The sequence below is a fragment of the Urocitellus parryii genome, chromosome 4 (assembly GCF_045843805.1).
Source record: "Urocitellus parryii isolate mUroPar1 chromosome 4, mUroPar1.hap1, whole genome shotgun sequence".
Classification (NCBI taxonomy): domain Eukaryota; kingdom Metazoa; phylum Chordata; class Mammalia; order Rodentia; family Sciuridae; genus Urocitellus; species Urocitellus parryii.
In genome coordinates this window covers 183,793,393-183,812,628 of record NC_135534.1, presented here as the reverse complement: position 1 = coordinate 183,812,628, position 19,236 = coordinate 183,793,393, and the positions used below count along the sequence as shown (strand labels likewise).

The following is a 19,236-nucleotide window of genomic DNA, read 5'->3' as shown; positions in this document are numbered from 1 at the left end:
GTGATTATTCCCACAGCCTGGAACATTCTTTTGATTAAAAATTTATACTTAACCATTCTCTTTCCACTGACAACTGAGTACAGTTAAGTTTTTCCTATATGATCTCAATTTATTTGTGGTGCTCACCAACCATTCTGTTATTTATACATGGTTTCTGTGTAGATTTTAATGCTGCCTTTTAGTCATGAAAGTAGTAGAAAGAGAATGGATTCTTGATTTTGCTTCTGCTTAATTTTTGGTAATGTCATCGTAGGCAAGTAAACTAAGATCATGCACAGTGTGGCACATAGGAGTTGTGATCTATGTTATCTCAGTAAATTTTTTTTTCACTTATAATTTTGAGGATCTTTTTGATCTTAAGCTGAAAGGATATAAACTAAAAATTGTTTTGAGGCTCAATTTTTTCACATCTCTTTTGTAACATTGATATTTTCTTATGTGTGTCTCTATTCAAAGATGAAAATTTCTACTTGATCTCTTTAAATAATTTCTAAAGTCAGAACGTCTCTGTCTAGTTTGACTTGTGGCTTCACCACAATACACACTGCAGAGAAGTTTACCTACCTCTCTGTATGATAAACTGAGTGTTAGAGTTTAAGTTGAGCTGGTTATCCTGAAAATTGGTGGTGATTATGAAAGATGATTTATGTGTGCATGTGACAGGAGGGAATTGCTGATTACCTAATTAATCTGAACATCTTTGTTTCACTTATCTGGTCAAAACCTTTAGAAATTACATTGCATGGTGTCAGAAGGACAGTGAAAGTCACTGTGTCTAAGCACTCACTGTGTGCTTTTTTTCTAATAATGGGACCTTTCTTCTAAAGAGGACTATCAGTTTCTCTGCCTGACCTTCAGGTACTTAGGTATACCTTCCTCATGCTTCTCTTCAATGCCAGCTTTTCACACAGCAGGTTTCTATCTGAAAAGAAATCACACAGCAAAACTTCCATACTTAGATATTGTTCACACTGTTTTCTTTTCGAGGACATTCCATTTCCCTCTTTTTTTTGTTCCAAACCAAGCTCATTTTGTAATTAGAAATGCAGACTCATAGGCCCTGATCCTAGCTAAATCTTCAGATATTAGAAATATGACAGAAAAACTCTCAATATCTTGGTATCATGTAAATATCTTGGTACAGGGCCTACTAAAAGAGAATTATATTAACAAGGTCCTCAGGACAGTTATATGCATACAAATATTTAAAAGAATGGAATAGTTGATTCTTCATTATTCAAAGCAAAAACAGTCAGCTTGTATTTGGTATGAAAACAAGGTGTAATAATTTTGGTATAGTTCATAGAGCTCTAGTAGACTATTGCCAAAGAAATGAGCTTCAGCTGGGGAAATGATATTGGCCAAATTTTATTGTTCTATTTTATTTTTATATTTGTGCAAATGGGATTTCTTTTAACCTATTTGTACATGCACAAATGTAACAATAATGTACCAATGAACATATGAAAATAGAAAAACAAAACAAAAATACAACTCTGAGCTACCTATTTCACTTATTATCTATAGGCCCAATATCTTTGGACAGATTTTGTCTTTCAAATTAAAAAAAAATATTGTACATTATAGTTACACATAGTAGAGAGGTTTATTTTGACACATTTATAAATGCATATAACAAAATTTTCTCCATTTCAATTCCTATTACTTCCCCTTTCCTTCTACTCCTTCCTTTTCAATATTCGTTAACTACTCTACTGGTCTTCTCTCTACTTATTTTCTGTTTTTTAATTTTTTAAATGGTATATTATTGTTTTACATAAAAGTAGAATCCATTGTAATATATTTACATATACACATAGTATAATTTGATGAACTTCATTTCACAGTTCTTCCATATTTCCATCCCTCCTCTCTCTCCACAATCTTTCCCCTCCATTCTACTGTTTCCCTTCTTATTTTTCCAAGATTTCAACCCACCCCCCCTTTTTAATAATTCCTTATTTCTCTCTAATTTAGGATATGAGAAAAAATTCAGCTGTTGACTTCCTGAGTCTGGGCTATTTCACTTAGCATGATGTTTCCCAATTATGTTCATTAACCTGCAAATGACATATTTCATTCTTCTTTTTGGCTTAGTAAAACTCCATTGTTTATACACCACATTTTGTTTACCCATTTGTCTGGTGACAGGTACTGAGGGTGGTTACATAACTTGGCTATTGTACATTCCACTGCTATAGATATTGATATGTATGTATCACTATAGTATGCTGATTATATTCCTTTTGGATAAGTACCAAGAGTGGGATAGCTGGTCATATGATAAATTTGTTTGCTTTTGATAAAGTATTATGTTCTATGCATATATATATATATATATAATATATATATTTAAGCATGATAACCATTTTCTTAGGTTTATATAAACAAAAAAATCATCGTGGACAACACTTAAGTCACAGAATAAAACAAATGAAGAGAGTCTATGTTTTATTCTCCATCACGTATGCCCAGAGCTGATCTATGCCATGATTGTGTTCAAGAAAAATGAAGGAGTAAGAGTGGGATGCTTCTATGAGATCAACAATTAACTTCATCTTTGAACAGATGTTAAATTGCCAAATATGAGGTTCAATTTGCTGTGGTTAAATGGTTGCGCAATTAAAATACACACTTATCTGATGGAAAAGAGAGTAAAATTTTAGGTAGACAAATAAATATACATAAATTTAACAAACCTGCTTTAAAATTTTGAATGTTGCTTTTATAAATTTTCTTGGAATTCTATTCTTTATTATAGTTGGCCATCCCCACTGTTCTCACTGGGAATGATGAGATGAAGTAGTCAGGTTCATTGTCTCCAATATTCTAGGGCTTTTGAAAGGTCAACGGACAGTGTTGTCCATAGTAAGGAAAGTTGCTTCTGAATTTGTTTCTGATCCTAGATAAATCTTCAGATATTAGAAATATGACAGAGAAACTCTCAATATCTTGGTATCATATTTTAGGTACTCTGTGGAAGATAACTGAATGACACTATTGAAGCACTCTGTCACCCTAGAAAAAATGATTCTAAAGATATATTTTATATTTGTTGCTTGACCCTGAAAAGATTTTGTTTTGGAAATTCCTTTGACATTGTGAAAGCTGGGACATGAATAAGATAAATCAGACATTTTTGACAGAATTAATTCTTCTGGGACTCTCTGGTTATCCCAAACTAGAGCTCATTTTCTTTACTCTGATTCTAATTATATACCTAGTGATTCTAATTGTAAATGGTGTTCTGAACACAGCAAGCATCTTTGAGTCTCAGCTTCACACTCCTACGTACTTCTTCCTGGGCAACCTCTGCTTCCTGGATATCTGCTACACATCATCCACTGTTCCTTCAGGATTGGTGAGATTGGTCTCAAAGAAAAGAAACATTTCCTTCTCTGGATGTGCACTGCAGATGTTCTTTGGATTTGCCATGGGATCCACAGAATGTTTACTTCTTGCCATAATGGCTTTTGATCGCTATGTGGTAATCTATAGCCCTCTGAGGTACCCCATCATCATGAGCAAGAGGGTGTGTATATTGATGGCCTCTGTATCATGGCTGTCTGGTGGAATCAATTCAGCTGTGCAAACCTCTCTTGCCATGCGACTGCCTTTCTGTGGGACGAACATTATCAATCATTCACATGTGAGATCTTAGCTGTCCTCAAGCTGGCTTGTGCTGATATATCCCTCAATATTATTACCATGTCAATAGCCAATATTATCTTCTTGGTTCTCCCACTGCTGGTCATTTTCTTCTCCTACATGTTCATCCTCTACACCATCTTGAGAATGAACTCAGCCACAGGGAGACGCAAGGCCTTTTCTACCTGCTCAACTAACTGTGGTGGTCATATTCTATGGCACCATCTTCTTTATGTATGCAAAACCCAAGTCCCAAGACCTGAATGGGGAAGACAAGTTGCAAACTTCAGACAAGCATATTCCTTTGTTTTATGGGGAAGTGATCCCCATCTATATCTTGAGGAATAAGGATGTTAAAGCTGCTGTAAAACATATGCTAAACCAAAAAGGTATTCAATAACACTATATGAAAATGCAAGAGGTACAAGATGGACTCATGGCTAAATTGATGGGAATATTTTGGTAGAATCCTAAGAAGAAATATTTTATTCTGTCTTCATTATCCTTGTTCAGCAAGAATTGTTGAGAAACACAAGTTGCTACAAACTCCATTTCCAACATGTCATGCATGATCCAAATCTCATAAACACTGTGAATCACATTTGAATCCCATTCTTGGTGATGCCTGAAGAGTTTTCCTAGTGGACTGTGTGGATCACCAGAGAACAGTCACCTTTAAGCTTTGGAAACAGGGAGACAAGAGCACATATTCTCCAATTCTAGCTAAATGAAGTTGGAGAGATTATTCATTCTTTCTAAACCATACTTGTCTTGCTTGTAGGAAATAAATAAGTAAAATCCAGTTCTTAATGTCATATAATTTCAATTACTTGGAAAAAAAAACAACTGGCCTAGTACCAGCATCATACTGTCCTCAAATTTCATAACTGAAACTGAGACTGTATATCAAGTACTGAAAGTTAATAGTTATTCTAAACTAATAATTACCAAATTCAGGTTGCCCTTTGTAAAATTTGCCCCATTAAGATAAATCACATCCTTCTTGATAAACCTCCAATATCTATGTAAAGAGATCAGGCCAGAAGAAATATGTAGTGCAAAATGAATGTTGGGAGCTATTTCACTATTGTCCCAGTGAGAAGAGAGAACCTGTTCCCACTGAAGCCTAGTCAAGAGGCTGAGAAGAGCCTCTTCAGATTTTGAGAGCTTACAAAGGAAGGAGAGTCTGGCTTCTGGCTTGATGAGTGAAAGCCTAAGGAGGTCTGAAGGATGCAGACTATCAGAGAAGCTAGTTTAGTGGAGAGAGGTGGGTGGGTATTGCAGACCAGAAATAAACAGAAGCATTTCAAATCTGCCTGAGGTATTCTCTCAGGCTCAGAAAGAGTGACAAAAAGTGTTAGTGATTGGAGAAAGAAGATCAGTTCTTGTTATTTTACAATGAAGGGAAATTCCTTGATAAATATAGAATGATATTTATTTATTTATTTATTTACTTATTTATTTATTTAGCACATTGCTTATTAAAAAGCCTGATGTTACGTACAGGCTAAATTTGGCCTGTGCTATCCAGATTTCCCATGGTCTCTTAGCTTATTATGATGGCTGAGTTTTGAGTTCATTTTCCCATTCAAGTTTCCTTTTTGTTATTTGTGGGAAGAACACAACCTCTCCCCATATGTCCTACTTAGATTCTCTGCTCTTTGCCAACCCACTTCCTGCAGATCAGTTCTGGTTTCTACCCACTGTGATTCCTAAATTATGCTGTGCTGTGACTGTCCCACAGAGCTCAATATTGTTACTGTGGAGCACCTTTGGCTGCTGGTTTCACTCCTCTGTTGGATTATGTTGGTGTTGACCCACAAAGTGTGAAGAAGACTATGGAAATGATGGCCCTTGAACATCTGGTGCCCCTCCTCCACCTATTTTGCAGGCCCCATATTCATATCTGATCTTGTTTAGCTGTGTTTAATGTTTGACCTATTTCAATAAGATTTTTGACCTGTAAAATAATATTATTTCCATTGTTTTAGCCAACTCCTTAGAACCTAACCTTAATTTTCCCCACTAACACAAAGAATCTGCATCTTGTGTGCAAGTTGAACTCATCACCTTCTGGGATATACCATTGATATGTATGAGTGGATGCAATCTGGCTTTGATATAGACAATTGTGCTCATGTTAATCAATGATCAGAGAGCTCACAGACTGGAAAATAAATCATACTCTGGAATATCAGAAAATCTCCAATAAATTCATATTTTCTAAATTTCCAAAAAACATCAATGCATAAGAAAGAAAAAGTACTGCACTTTGAGCCATCTCCCAAAACAATCATTTTTTAACATTTTTGTGATTAACTAGGAGTCATATATTCATTATGTTTTTATTTTGAGTTATCAGTAGCTATATTATAAGCACTTGGGTTTATCTTTTAAATATATAAATTTTATCAATTCTAAGAAGTGAAATGAATAGTCCAGATGATATGAATGTTTCTTTTTCTGGCAAAATTATGTCCATATAGGTCATATTATTTACCTTAAATACTGTAATAAGAATTTACTCAAAGATTTATGTCTCTTTTTCTCTGTATATATAACCTAGACATATTTACATACTTATGTACATTTTTCTCAAACGTTTTGGGAATGTTAATTTTCAAATATTTTGCAAAAGAACAATTTAATAAATTATGTACACAGATTTACAAATTAAAACATTTCATTATTAATCATATCACCAGGTTATTTTGAGGCAAAACATTGACATAACTGCATCATATTATACATATTATTTGCCAGGATTAGTGGTGTTTGCCTGAAATCCCAGAAACTTAGGAGGGTGAGGGATTGCAATACGAAGTTCGACGCCAGTCTCAGCTACTTAGTGAGAACTTCAGGAACTTAGCAAGACTCTGTCTAAAAATTAAAAACAATTTGGAATATAGCTTAGTGGTAAAAGCACCTCTAGGTTTAATTTCCAGTACCCAAACCAACCAAATATATTATTTAATGTAGTTATCTTCTGAATATATTAATTATTAGGATATATATAATTATTTGGATATATATATATATATATATATATATATATATATATATATATATATATAATTGGCAACAATCCAATTGCTACCATTCACATTGTTGTTCAATAGAATACATCTTCTGCAACCTGTAAGTTCTGATATGAAAGATGCCTTTGCCATTGAAGCAATAGGACAATGATGGAAAAGACTGGTGTCTGCCATATAGGCACATGAGCCATATGAAATCCAACATTTCTCATTCTACTGGATAGTTACTGTAAGATAATGCAGGATATATGTTATTTGATTTTCTAAGTTTCAAGAGAGGTCACATTTTAAAAGTAAGTGCTATATATTTGCAAAGAATTGGATCTTTTTAAAAAAGTTTTTAATTTAATTAGGTATATAGACGTCAGAATGCATTATGATTCATTGTACACAGGTGCAGCACAAGTTTACATTTCTATGGTTATACACAATGTATTGTCACACCATATGTGCACTCATACATGTACCTAGGGTAATGATATCCATCTCATTCCACCATCTTTCCTTCCCCCATGCAGCCTCCCCCACTCCCTCCTCTTTACCCAAAGTTCCTCCATTTTTTCCCATGGCTTCCCCATCCCTGTTATGAATCAGCATTCACTTATCAGAGAGAACATTTGGCCTTTAGTTTTGGGGGGCTTATTTCACTTAGCATGGTATTCTGTAACTCCATCCATTTACCTGCAAATGCCATAATTTTATTCTCTTTTAATGCTGAGAAATATTCCATTGTGTGTGTGTGATATATATATATATATATATATATATATCACAGTTTCTTTGTTCGTTCATCTATTGAAGGTCATCTAGGTTGCTTCCACAGTTTAGCTATTGTGAATTGAGCTGCTATGAACATGGATGTGGCTGCCTTACTACAGTATGCAGATTTTAAGTCCTTTGGGTGTAGACTGAGGAATGGGATAGCTGGGACAAATGATGGTTCCATTCCAAATTTTCTAAGGAATCTCCATACTGCTTATTAGATTGGTTGCACCAATTTGCAGTCCCACCAGCAATGTGTGGGTGTGCCTTTCCCTCTACATCCTCACCAACATTTATTGTTGTCTGTATTCTTGATAATTGCTATTTTGAGTGGCGTGAGATGAAATCTTAGAGTAGTTTTTATTTGCGTTTCTCTAATTAGTAAGATGTTATCTTTTACAGAGCACTCAAGATTCCAGAGTGTGTACTCGTGTGTGATATTAGTAGAGGACATGGTCCTGATGGAGGAAGAAATTTCAGAATCAAAATGAGAATTATGAAAGTTTAGTTTTTTTATGAGGTGAAATTTATTTATTTATTCATTCATTCTAATTTGTTATACGGGATGGCAGAATGCAATTCATTTCATATTACCACATATACAGCACACATTTTCAAGACACTGTAACAAAAGCATTTCACATCATTTGTGTCTTATACATGTACTTAGGATAATGATGTCTAACTCATTCCACCATCATTCCTATACCCTTGCCCCCTCTTTTCCCCTCCCTCCCCTTTGCCCTATCTAAAGTTCCTCCTTTCCTCCCATGCTCTCCCTGCCCCGTCACCATTATGAATCAGCATCCTCATATCAAAGAAAACATTCAGTCTTTGGTTTTTTAGGATTGGCTTGCTTCACTTAGCATTAGTTTTTACCTCTCAGGCAAGGCCATTTTGTTGTTGTTGTTGTTGTAGAGGGATTGAACTCAGGGGCACTAAACTCCTGAGCTACATCCCTAAACCTATTTTGTATTTTATTTAGAGACAGGGTCTCACTGAGACTCAGTGCCTCGCCCTTGCAGAGCCTGGCTTTTAACTCATGATACTTCCTCCTCAGCCTTCAGAGTCCCTGAGATTATAGGTATCCTCCACTGCGCCTTCTACCAGGCCAATTTTAAGCAACTGTCTTTTCCAATGTTTTAGTCACTGTTGTCTTATACATGTATCTTATTTTTGCCATTAACTTCTCATTCTTTGAGAAAAACTTGAGCATATACCATGTACCCCAAATGCTAATATTTAGCATCCTCTAAACTACTTTAGATGGAGCATGACAAAGAGCTCCCCTAGATTCTGCTTTTATTGGCAATTTCTTCCCATTCTTTCCATTCTTCATTTATTTTTTCCAGATTATCTTCCTTGGGATAGAATTATTATGCTGAACCACAAAGTTCAATATATACAATGTTGATTTCCTTTTAATTCCATATATTCCATATATATTTTAACATTCTTCTCTCAGTTTTGCATAGTCTTCCCTTTAGTCTCTTAACATCTTCCAGTTTTTTTAAGATGGGCTTTTAATTTTCATTAGCTTACTTTTTTTGTGGATGGGCATTTATGATAACTCTATTGTTTGTGATGCTTTTCAAGCCATTGTTGAATTTCATATGGAGTGGCTTAACTAGATAAGCAACATCCAAATTAAATTCATACTCTTGCTCTAGGCCCTAATAGTGTCAGTCACTCTCCTGGCCAGGTATGCAAATCTAGATCCAAAACAAGTGTTACTCTCTTTTTTTTAAATTTTTTATTTTATTTATTTATTTTATTATTGGTTGTTCAAAACATTACAAAGCTCTTGACATATCATATTTCAGACATTTGTTTCAAGCAGATTATGAACTCCCATTTTTACCCTATATACATATTGCAGATTCACATGGGTTCCACATCCACTTTTTTACATATTGCCATACTAGTGTCTGTTGTATTCTGCTGCCCTTCCTATCCTCCACTATCCCCCCTCCCATTCCCTCCCCTCTCCTCCCATCTTCTCTCTCTACCCCATCTACTGTAATTCATTTCTCTCTCGTTTTTTTCCCCTTTACCGTCACTTCCTATAATATGTGATTTTGTATAACAATGAGGGTCAAGGAGACCCTCATTCAAAACAAGTGTTACTCTCAATCAAGATTTATTGTTGCCCACCTGGAAACCAGACAGTGGCCAATGTAATGCACTAGCTAGCTCTGGCTTTTTCTGGATACTTTCTATGAACAGCTCTTAACTGAGTTTAGTCTCTAACCTTTCTACTGACAAGCAGAACTTGCAAGTATGTTCCCAGCTCCTGAGGAGACAGGATACCTATTTTTTTCACACATGGCTGCACTGTTTGAATGCCTGCATGCCCTCTCATCTTATGCCCCCAAAAGGCCACTTGCAAAGAGGGAATAAAGGCTCCCATTTGTTGGTTCTGGTCCTTCTCTGAATTCTGAAGAGAAGTTTTATGATAGATATAGACACACTCCACTTTGATCATGTCACTTCAGGCCCATAAATTAAGGTTTCTTACAGTTTATGCCCTACACTGGGACCCTTCAGACCCCTAGGGACTTTATTTTCAAACTCTATTACTTTTCCATTAGCTATCTTCTGAGAATTGGTAAAAAATCATATGCATCATTGTTATTATTATCTAGCTCTTCAGAGGCATGAAAAATAATTTAAAATTTTTCCTAAGTCATATAATAATAATTACTTGGAAATAATATTTTTATTTTTTAACCTACATTTATTCATCTTTAGAAAGAAATTCTTAATGATTTTCATAGGTTTCTGACTCCAAACTTCTGTGATCTTAGAATAGAAAAAAATTTTAACATATTTCTATTTTTATTTAAAGTACATATACAGTTCATTATCATGTGTACTCAGTGTGTTTAATGTGTGCATGTAAATGTATTTGTGCATGCATAAATACTGTTCCTGCTTTTAAAGTAAATATTTTGCTTTCCAAAATCCGACTGTTTTACAGTAAAATGTGACATCTCTTCAAAAAATACTATAATAATCAAAGTATTAATATATACCCTCTAGCATAGCAGACATTTGAAAATCTTATTTAGGTAATGTTCTGTCTTCCTGTTGGAACTTCAGCCCAAGACTTTCAATATGGACTTAAAAAGACTTTTGTGGCTCTAACCTACTGATTCATTTTTGTCTTTGAGTTTATTTATTGTATGGGCTCTCTCTGGTGATGGCATCTAGAATGGAAAATTTATGAAGAAGAATGAACAGAAAATGAGCTGAAAAGTGAAATAATTATGCATTGAATTCATACTAAATATTTGTTTTATTTCATTAATAATTACTAGGTTATTTTTCAGTTATAACATGTAATTTTAGTAGTTATGATTTGAATTACTAAACTCTGAATTAACTTTGCTTCAGAAGGTATATTTTAAACTAAAAAGCGCTCTCATTTTGAAATACATTTTGATGTCTCCTAAAAGTGACAAGGGCAGAGGAATGTTGTTTTCTTTTTGAGCTATCATTCAGCCACAGTATATTCTCAGCACCACTTTTAATTGGGTGGGTGGGACACTGTCCCCAATGCATCAGAAAATTCTGCATTTCACAGATGCCTCACTACCACTTTAAATTGCTTTGAGAATTGGGGAACAATTATAATAATTGTTGTACAATACATATTTACTCTTTATATCTATGGAATTGGGCATCATTTCTTGAACCTGACCTTAATTCATATGTCTGGCATGAATGTTAAGTAAAATGTAGTTATTTCTTATACTAGGTAGAAATAATGTATCATTATAAAGGTGAGTTCTGAATATCTTGAAACCATAAATTTTCATTCATAATTAAGACTAGTACTAAATATGAATTTACAATGTGAATAAAAATTAGGCAATATAGATATAAATTTACTAGTACTGAATAGATTTATGGTTTAATATTATCATTATTATAATCTGTCCCATCTTGGTGAATTCATAAAGCAGTTTCTGTATGTGTCTGAATTTCTCTGAAAACAAATTGTGAGGTAAGTAAGGTAGAGATCTCTATCTCTGTTGTACAAATGAAAACCTGAGCCTGTATGTTAGAAGAAAAAAAAAGAACCTCAAACTAAGAAGTTTTGAAACTAATTCCCAATATTTTCACTAGGTTAAGCATAAGTGTTCAGTGACTTAGGTGACACTATATATGTTTTGGTGCTTAAGCTTGTTCTTATTAGATATCTACTTATTAATACTGATAGAAAGAAAGAAGTGAGAGAACAATGTAGACCTATTAAGTTTTCCTGAACATGAGTCCATAAATGCTGTGCAGGAACTTCCTTAAGAATTTAGAAAGTAAGTCTTATACCTATTCAGTCAAAATTTATCTATATGTACAGTCAGTGTGTCAGGCCATACAGGATGGAGAAATATAAGCAAAGTGGTTTCCCATGTCTCTTGTTATCTCTCAATATAGAAAGTGACCCAATTAAAGTGCTGAGAGCATAAGAAAACCAAAGAGAGCATGACAAGTCCGGCTCAAGGTGAACTGGATCCATGAGGGAGTTTCTGCCTGGGAAGGGATGACAGAGAGCAGGTGCAGAAGTGGCTTAGCATGATAGCATGTGTCCTAGTCACATCTGTCTGAAAGAGGAGGTCAACAGGCTCCCTGGTCCTGTACCCCAGAAGGGCTGGATCTGGAACATTGCCACACTTTCTGGTAAGTCAGTGTCTTGCTGTTACCTTCCTTTGGCATTCATGGTGGGCTGTTCAGAATGCTCATGTCCCTCATCTATGGCATCGCTTGACCAATATCTAACTCCACTTCAGTAAGACATTGACTTATCTTAACAAGTAGCATAGAGTGAGCATAAAATCACTGCACAAGAAGTGTTATGTTCTGAGATATATGATCAATCTCACGTTCCCCAAAACCTCTGTTGTTAGAAATTAAGACATCGAAAGTGATGATTGTTTACTGCTTATAGTTGTCTTGCCTTTATCTCTCTTTATTTGTATCACCAACCATTTTTTGTAAACATATTGTAAAGATTTTAATGCAACCTCCCAAGCCTGAAAATATTGGAAAGAGAATGTTTTTTAATTTTTGCTCTAATAATACATTAGCTGTTAGATTTCAAGCAAGTGAGCTAATGTCAAGTGCAATATCTGATACATAGGAATCTGTGAGTTAAATTATTTTTGGTGACTTTTTTATACTTAAGAAATTTTGGGGGTGGTGCTGTTTTTACGTTGAGTGAATAAGGATTAAAAATTGGTTTGAGACTTAAAGGTCTCATCTCTCATGTGGGAATCCAATAATCTTTCATTTGTGCCTCTCATCAAGGTTGAAAATTTCTACTTGGTGTTCTATAAATTATTTCTGAAGTGACGATTTCTCTGTCTGGCTTGGCTTCTGACTCCAAGACATTATACACTAGAGAGAAATTTTCCCACCTCTCTTCACAAAATGAACTGCATATTGGGGTGAAAGTTGTGCGGGTTAACCTGAAAGATGGTGGTGATTATGAAAAGATGATTTTTGTGTGCATGTGGCAGGAAGCAACTACCGACAACTTAATTAATCTAGATCTCTCAACTTTCTTATGTCATATTTCTGCTCAAAAACCTCATAAATTGAATCCTGTGAGGTCAAGTTTAGAGGGTAGCTAACATCACAGGTCTAAACATTCACTTTGTGCTTTGTTTCTCCAAACAGGCTCCTTCTTATCAAAAAGATTGTCAAATTCTTTGTCTGACTTTTGAAGCTTTGTATAGACCAGCCTCATGTGCTTTTAGCTGTGTTTCCCACCAGTCCTCCGAAGAAACTCCCTGTTTGAAAACCAGGTGCTATGATCCTGCTGATCCTAAATGTTGCTCAGTCTGTTTCTATTTGGGGTATTCTTTTTTTTTTTTTTAATGTCAGACATTCTTTCTTTTTTTTCTATTTCTTCAGATCTGCCTAAATTGGAAATTCATTCAAATCTATGTTTACTACCTTCAGCCTCCCTCTGAGAGTTCTTATAAAATTCACCCTGGACACATGATGGAATCATATGCTGTACCAAATGGTGCCATGAATCTTTTCCTCTTTCTCTGGCTGAACTGTGCACTTTTATTGGCAGACTTGATGGGTCATACTTTTTCTATCCTTTCATTGATTGTTAGGATTGTGCTGAATGAGGCTATCAGTAATAATCTGGCAAAAATTTATCCTTTTATATAAACTTGTGTTTCAAAAATATTCATTTCTGTAGTATATTGAACAGCAACAATATGTGTCTCTGCAGTTTACTGGACAATGCAAAATATAATCACCTTGGTCTTTTCCAGGTTGTTAAATCAGCCCATGTAATAATGCAAAAGAATATCTATTGGGATCAAAAACATCTGGATGATCTGCCAATCACACTAAGGAAACTGACATCTTGCTTCTGAAAAGCTGTCTTCATACTAGCTGCTTTATCACAGTCTGTGGAAGTTTATTAGAAATACAAATTCACAGGACCTGCTCCAGGCCTACTAAAAGAGAATTTATGTTTTAACAAAATTCTCAGGTGATTAACATGTGTATAAAAATTTGAATTTCTGATGTAGTGGATTATTTATATTTCCATCAAGAAGGAAAAAAATCAGACTGTGCTCTGTGGCAAAACAAGGTGTAGTAACCTTTTTCAGTTGTAGCACATAGAATTTTAGATCTCATTGCCAAAAAGCTGAATGTAGTGCTCCATTTTATACTTATTGCATGGAAAATCTTTGCTACATCCTGTCTTTCACTTTTGATAAAAATTATGGGAAAAGGGGTATGTTTGTCAGCCTTTTGTGAAGTATTACATGCCTTATATATATGCAAATATACTTAATCATTCTTATTGTTTCCTCACATTCACTAAAACAAATAAATCATGGGTAATTCTTAAGTCATTAAAGAAAACATGTGAAGAGAGCATATGTATTGTTTCCCACAGATTCTCCATCACACGCAGAGTTAGTCTACACAGTTCTAGAGTCCTATATGATTAAATAGAAAGAGTGTATTGTTTCTGTGAAATCAACAATTAACTTTAACTGTGAACTGATATTACATTACTGTATATGTGATTCAAGGAGCTATGATGTAATGGTTGCCCTTATGAAAATACACATTTAACTCAGAAGAGATTCAGAATTTTAGGCAGGTAAAGAAATATGCATAAAAGTCAAACCTGCTTTAAACTGTGAAAATTCCTGTTGATCAGGAGTTAAAATTCTAGTATTTGTTGTCTGTTGCTTTCTCCACTGTTCTCTCCCTGTGCTTGATGAAATGAAGTAGTCAGGTTTATAGCTTGCAATATTCTGGGGCTTTTAGAAAAGTCAACTAGGAGTGTTCTCAATGATAGGCATATTGCTACCTAATTTGCTTCTGATCCTAGATATATCTTCACATATAGATACAGGATCCTAGATATATCTTCACATATTCCAGACAGGACAGAGGAATGCTCAGTATCCTGTCACAGGATATTGTAGTTTAGGCACAGACACTGTTAAACATAACTGAATGACACTTTTGAAACACTCTCTCTTTCATCCTACAATGTTTATTCAAGAAATTTGTTACATTTTTAGTTTGGCCATAAAAAAATTTAAGCCAACCTGCATTTGAATTCCTAAAGCTGCAATATGGATAGGACAAATGCAACGTTTCTGAGAGAATTCATTCTTCTAGGACTCTCTGGTTACCCCAAATTTGAGATGAGTTTCTCTGCTCTGGTTCTAATTATGTACCTAGTGATTCTCAGTGGCAATGGTGTTCTGATCATATTGAGCATCTTTGATTCACATCTTCACACTCCCATGTACTTCTTCCTGGGTAACCTCTCCTTCCTGGATATCTGCTACACATCTTGTTCAGTTCCCTCAATACTGGTGAGTTTAATCTCAAAGAAAAGAAACATTTCCTTCTCTGGATGTGCACTGCAGATGTTCTTTGTATTTGCCATGGGATCCACAGAATGTTTACTTCTTGGTATGATGGCTTTTGATCGCTATGTGGCCATCTGTAACCCTCTGAGGTACCCCATCATCATGAACAAGGGTGTGTGTGCACTGATGGCCTCTGTATCATGGCTGTCTGGTGGAATCAATTCAGCTGTGCAAACCTCTCTTGCCATGCGACTGCCTTTCTGTGGGACGAACATTATCAATCACTTCACATGTGAGATCTTAGCTGTCCTCAAGCTGGCTTGTGCTGATATATCCCTCAATATTATTACCATGTCAATAGCAAATATTATCTTCTTGGTTCTCCCACTGCTGGTCATTTTCTTCTCCTACATGTTCATCCTTTACACCATCTTGAGAATGAACTCAGCTACAGGGAGGCGCAAGGCCTTTTCTACCTGCTCAGCCCATCTGACTGTGGTGATCATATTCTTTGGTACCATCTTCTTTATGTACGCAAAACCCAAGTCCCAAAATCTGAATGGGGAAGACAAGTTGCGGACTTCAGACAAGCTTATTCCTTTGTTTTATGGGGAAGTGATCCCCATGTTGAATCCTATCATCTATAGCTTGAGGAATAAGGATGTTAAAGCTGCTGTAAAACATATGCTAAACCAAAAAGGTATTCAATAACAGTGTCTGAAAATGCAAGAGGTACAAGATGGACTCATGGGTAAATTGATGGGAATATTTTGGTAGAATCCTAGGAAGAAATATTTTATTCTGTCTTCATTATCCTTGTTCAGCAAGAATGGTTGAGAAACACCATTTGCTACAAACTCTGTTTCCAACAAGTCATGATCCAAATCTCATAAACACCATGAATCCCATTTGAATCCCATTCTTGGTGATGCCTAAAGAGAGTTTTCCTAGTGGACTGTGTGGATCAGCAGAGAACAGTCACCTTTAAGCTTTGGAAACAGGGAGACAAGAGCACACATTCTCCAATTCTAGCTAAATGAAGTTGAAGAGATTATTCATTCTTTTTAAGCCATACTTGTCTTGCTTGTAGGAAATAAATAAGTAAAATCCAGTTCTTAACGTCATATAATTTCAATCACTTGGAAAAAAAACAATTGAGATAGTACCAGCATCATACTGTCCTCAAATTTCATAACTGAAACTGAGACTGTATATCAAGTACTGAAAGTTAATAGTTAGCACCTCTTATTCTAAACTAATAATTACTAAATTCAGATTGCCCTCTGTAAAATTTGCCCCCTTAATATAAATCATATCCTTCTTGATAACCCTCCAATATCTATGTAAAGAGATCAGGCCAGAAGAAATATGTAGTGCAAAATGAATGTTGAGAGGTATTTCACTATTGTCCCAGTGAGAGGAGAGAAACTGTTCCCAGTGAAGCTTATTCAAGAGGCTGAGGAGAGCCTCTTAAGATTTTGAGATGGGGCTGGGGATGTGGCCCAAGCAGTAGTGCGCTCGCCTGGCATGCGTGCAGCCCGGATTCCATCCTCAGCACCACATACAAATAAAGATGTGTATCTGCTGAAAACTGAAAAATAAATATTAAAAATTCTCTCTCTCTCTCTCTCTCTCTCTCTCTCTCTCTCAAAAAAAAAATATTTTGAGAGCTTACACAGGAAGGAGAGTCTGGCTTCTGGCTTGATGAGTGAAAGCCTAAGGAGGTCTGAAGGATGCAGACTAGCAGAGAAGCTAGTTTAGTGGAGAGAGGTGGGTGGGTATTGCAGACCAGGTATGCTCTCAAGCTCAGAAAGAGTGACAAAAAGTGTTAGTGATTGGAGAAAGAAGATCAGTTCTTGCTATTTTACAATGAAGGGAAATTCCTTGATAACCATAGAATGATTTTATTTATTTATTCATTTATTTATTTATTTATTCATTTATTTATTTATTGGCACATTACTTATTAAGAAGTCTGATGTTAAGTACAGGCTAAATTTGGGCTGTGCTATCCAGATTTCCATGGGCTCTTAGCTCATTATGATGGCTGGGTTTTGACTTCATTTTCCCATTCAAGTTTCCTTTTTGTTATTTGTGGGAAAAATACAACCTCTCCTCACATGTCCTACTTAGATTCTCTGCTCTTTGCCAACCCACTTCCTGCAGATCAGTCCTGGTTTCTACCCACCGTGATCCCTAAACCATGCTGTGCTGTGACTGTCCCACAGAGCTGAATATTGTTACTGCAGAGCACCTTTGGCTGCTGGTTTCTCTCCTCTGTTGGATTTTGTTGGTGTTGACCCACAAGGCTTGAAGAAGACTATGGAAATGATGGCCCTTGAACATCTGGTGCCCTCCTCCTTCTATTTCGCAGGCCCCATATTCATATCTGATCTTATTTAGTTGTGTTTAATAACTATTTAAATAAGATTTTTGACCTGTAAAATAATATTATTTCCATTGTTTTAGCCAACTCCTTAGAACCTAACCTTAATTTTCCCCCCTAACACTAAGAATCTGCATCTTGTGTGCAAGCTGAACTCATCACCTTCTGGGATATACCATAGATATATATATATATAGTGGATGCAATCTGGCTTTGATATAGACAATTGTGCTCATGTTAATCAATGATCAGAGAGCTCACAGACTGGAAAATAAATCATACTCTGGAATATCAGAATACCTCCAGTAAATTCATATTTTCTAAATTTAAAAAAAAAAACAATGCATAAGAAAGAAAAAGTACTACACTTTTAGCCATCTCCCAAAACACTAATTTTTAACATTTTGTGATTAACTAGGAGTCATATATTCATTATGTTTTATTTTGATTTACTAATAGCTGTATTATAAGCACTTGGGTTTGTTATCTTTTAAATGTACAAATTTTATCAATTCTAAGAAGTGAAATGAATAGACTGGATAATATGAATATTTCTATTTCTGGCAAAATTATGTCCATAAAGGTTGTATTATTTACCTTAAACACTGTAATAAGAATTTACTCAGATATTTATGTCACAGAATCTCTATTTTTCTCTGTATATATAACACAGAAATGTCTGCATTCATATGTACATTTTTCTCAAACCTCTTGGTAATATTCATTTTTAAATATTTTGCAAAAGAACAATTTAATAAACTCTGTATAGAGATTTACAAATTAAATAATTACCAACAAATGGTCACCTTTTCTTTAATCATACCCACTTATCTCCTCTTTCTAGGTTATTTTGAGGCAAATCATTGACATAACTACATCATATTATATATATTATTTGCCAGATTATTGGTGTATGCCTGAAATCCCAGCCACTTAGGAGGGTAAGGGAGTGCAATATGAAGTTTGATGCCAGTCTCAGCCACTTAGTGAGACTTTCAGAAACTTAGAGAGACTTTGACTAAAAATTAAAAAGGACTTGCAATGTAGCTTAGTGGTAAAAGCACCCCTGGGTTTAATTTCCAGTACCCAAACCAACCAACCAAACACATTATTTAATGTAGTTATATCCTGAATATATTAATTATGTGGATTTACACTATTTGGCAACAATCCAATTGCTACCATTCACACTGTTGTTCAATAGAATACATCTTCTGCAACTTGTAAGTTCTGATATGAATGATGCCTTTGCCATTGAAGCAATAGGACAATGATGGAAAAGACTGGTGTCTGCTATATAGGCACATGAGCCATATGAAATCCAACATTTCTCATTCCACTGGATAGTTACTGTAAGGTAATGCAGGATAGATGTTATTTGATTTTCTAAGTTTCAAGAGAGGTCACATTTTAAAAGTAAGTACTGTCTATTTGCAAAGAATTGGATCTTTTTAAAAAAACTTTTAAAATAATTAATTTATTTAAATTAGGTATATATGACATCAGAATGCATTTTAATTCATTGTACACA

General features: G+C 35.1%; 1 protein-coding gene and 1 pseudogene across 1 annotated transcript; both read left to right on the top strand.

Annotated features, from left to right (window-relative positions):
- Positions 1-3,115: 3,115 nt before the first annotated feature.
- LOC113175742 (olfactory receptor 13C3-like) lies at positions 3,116-4,048 on the top strand (annotated as a pseudogene).
- Positions 4,049-15,076: 11,028 nt separating this feature from the next.
- LOC144254340 (olfactory receptor 13C3-like) lies at positions 15,077-16,030 on the top strand. The gene has a single exon (XM_077797355.1). The coding sequence runs from the start codon at positions 15,077-15,079 to the stop codon at positions 16,028-16,030; it is 954 nt and encodes a 317-aa protein (XP_077653481.1).
- The last annotated feature ends 3,206 nt before the right edge of the window (positions 16,031-19,236 follow it).

What these genes read in the sequence shown, in the direction of transcription:
- LOC144254340 (XM_077797355.1), top strand. Translation starts at nt 15,077, where the DNA reads ATGGATAGGACAAATGCAACGTTTCTGAGAGAATTCATTCTTCTAGGA.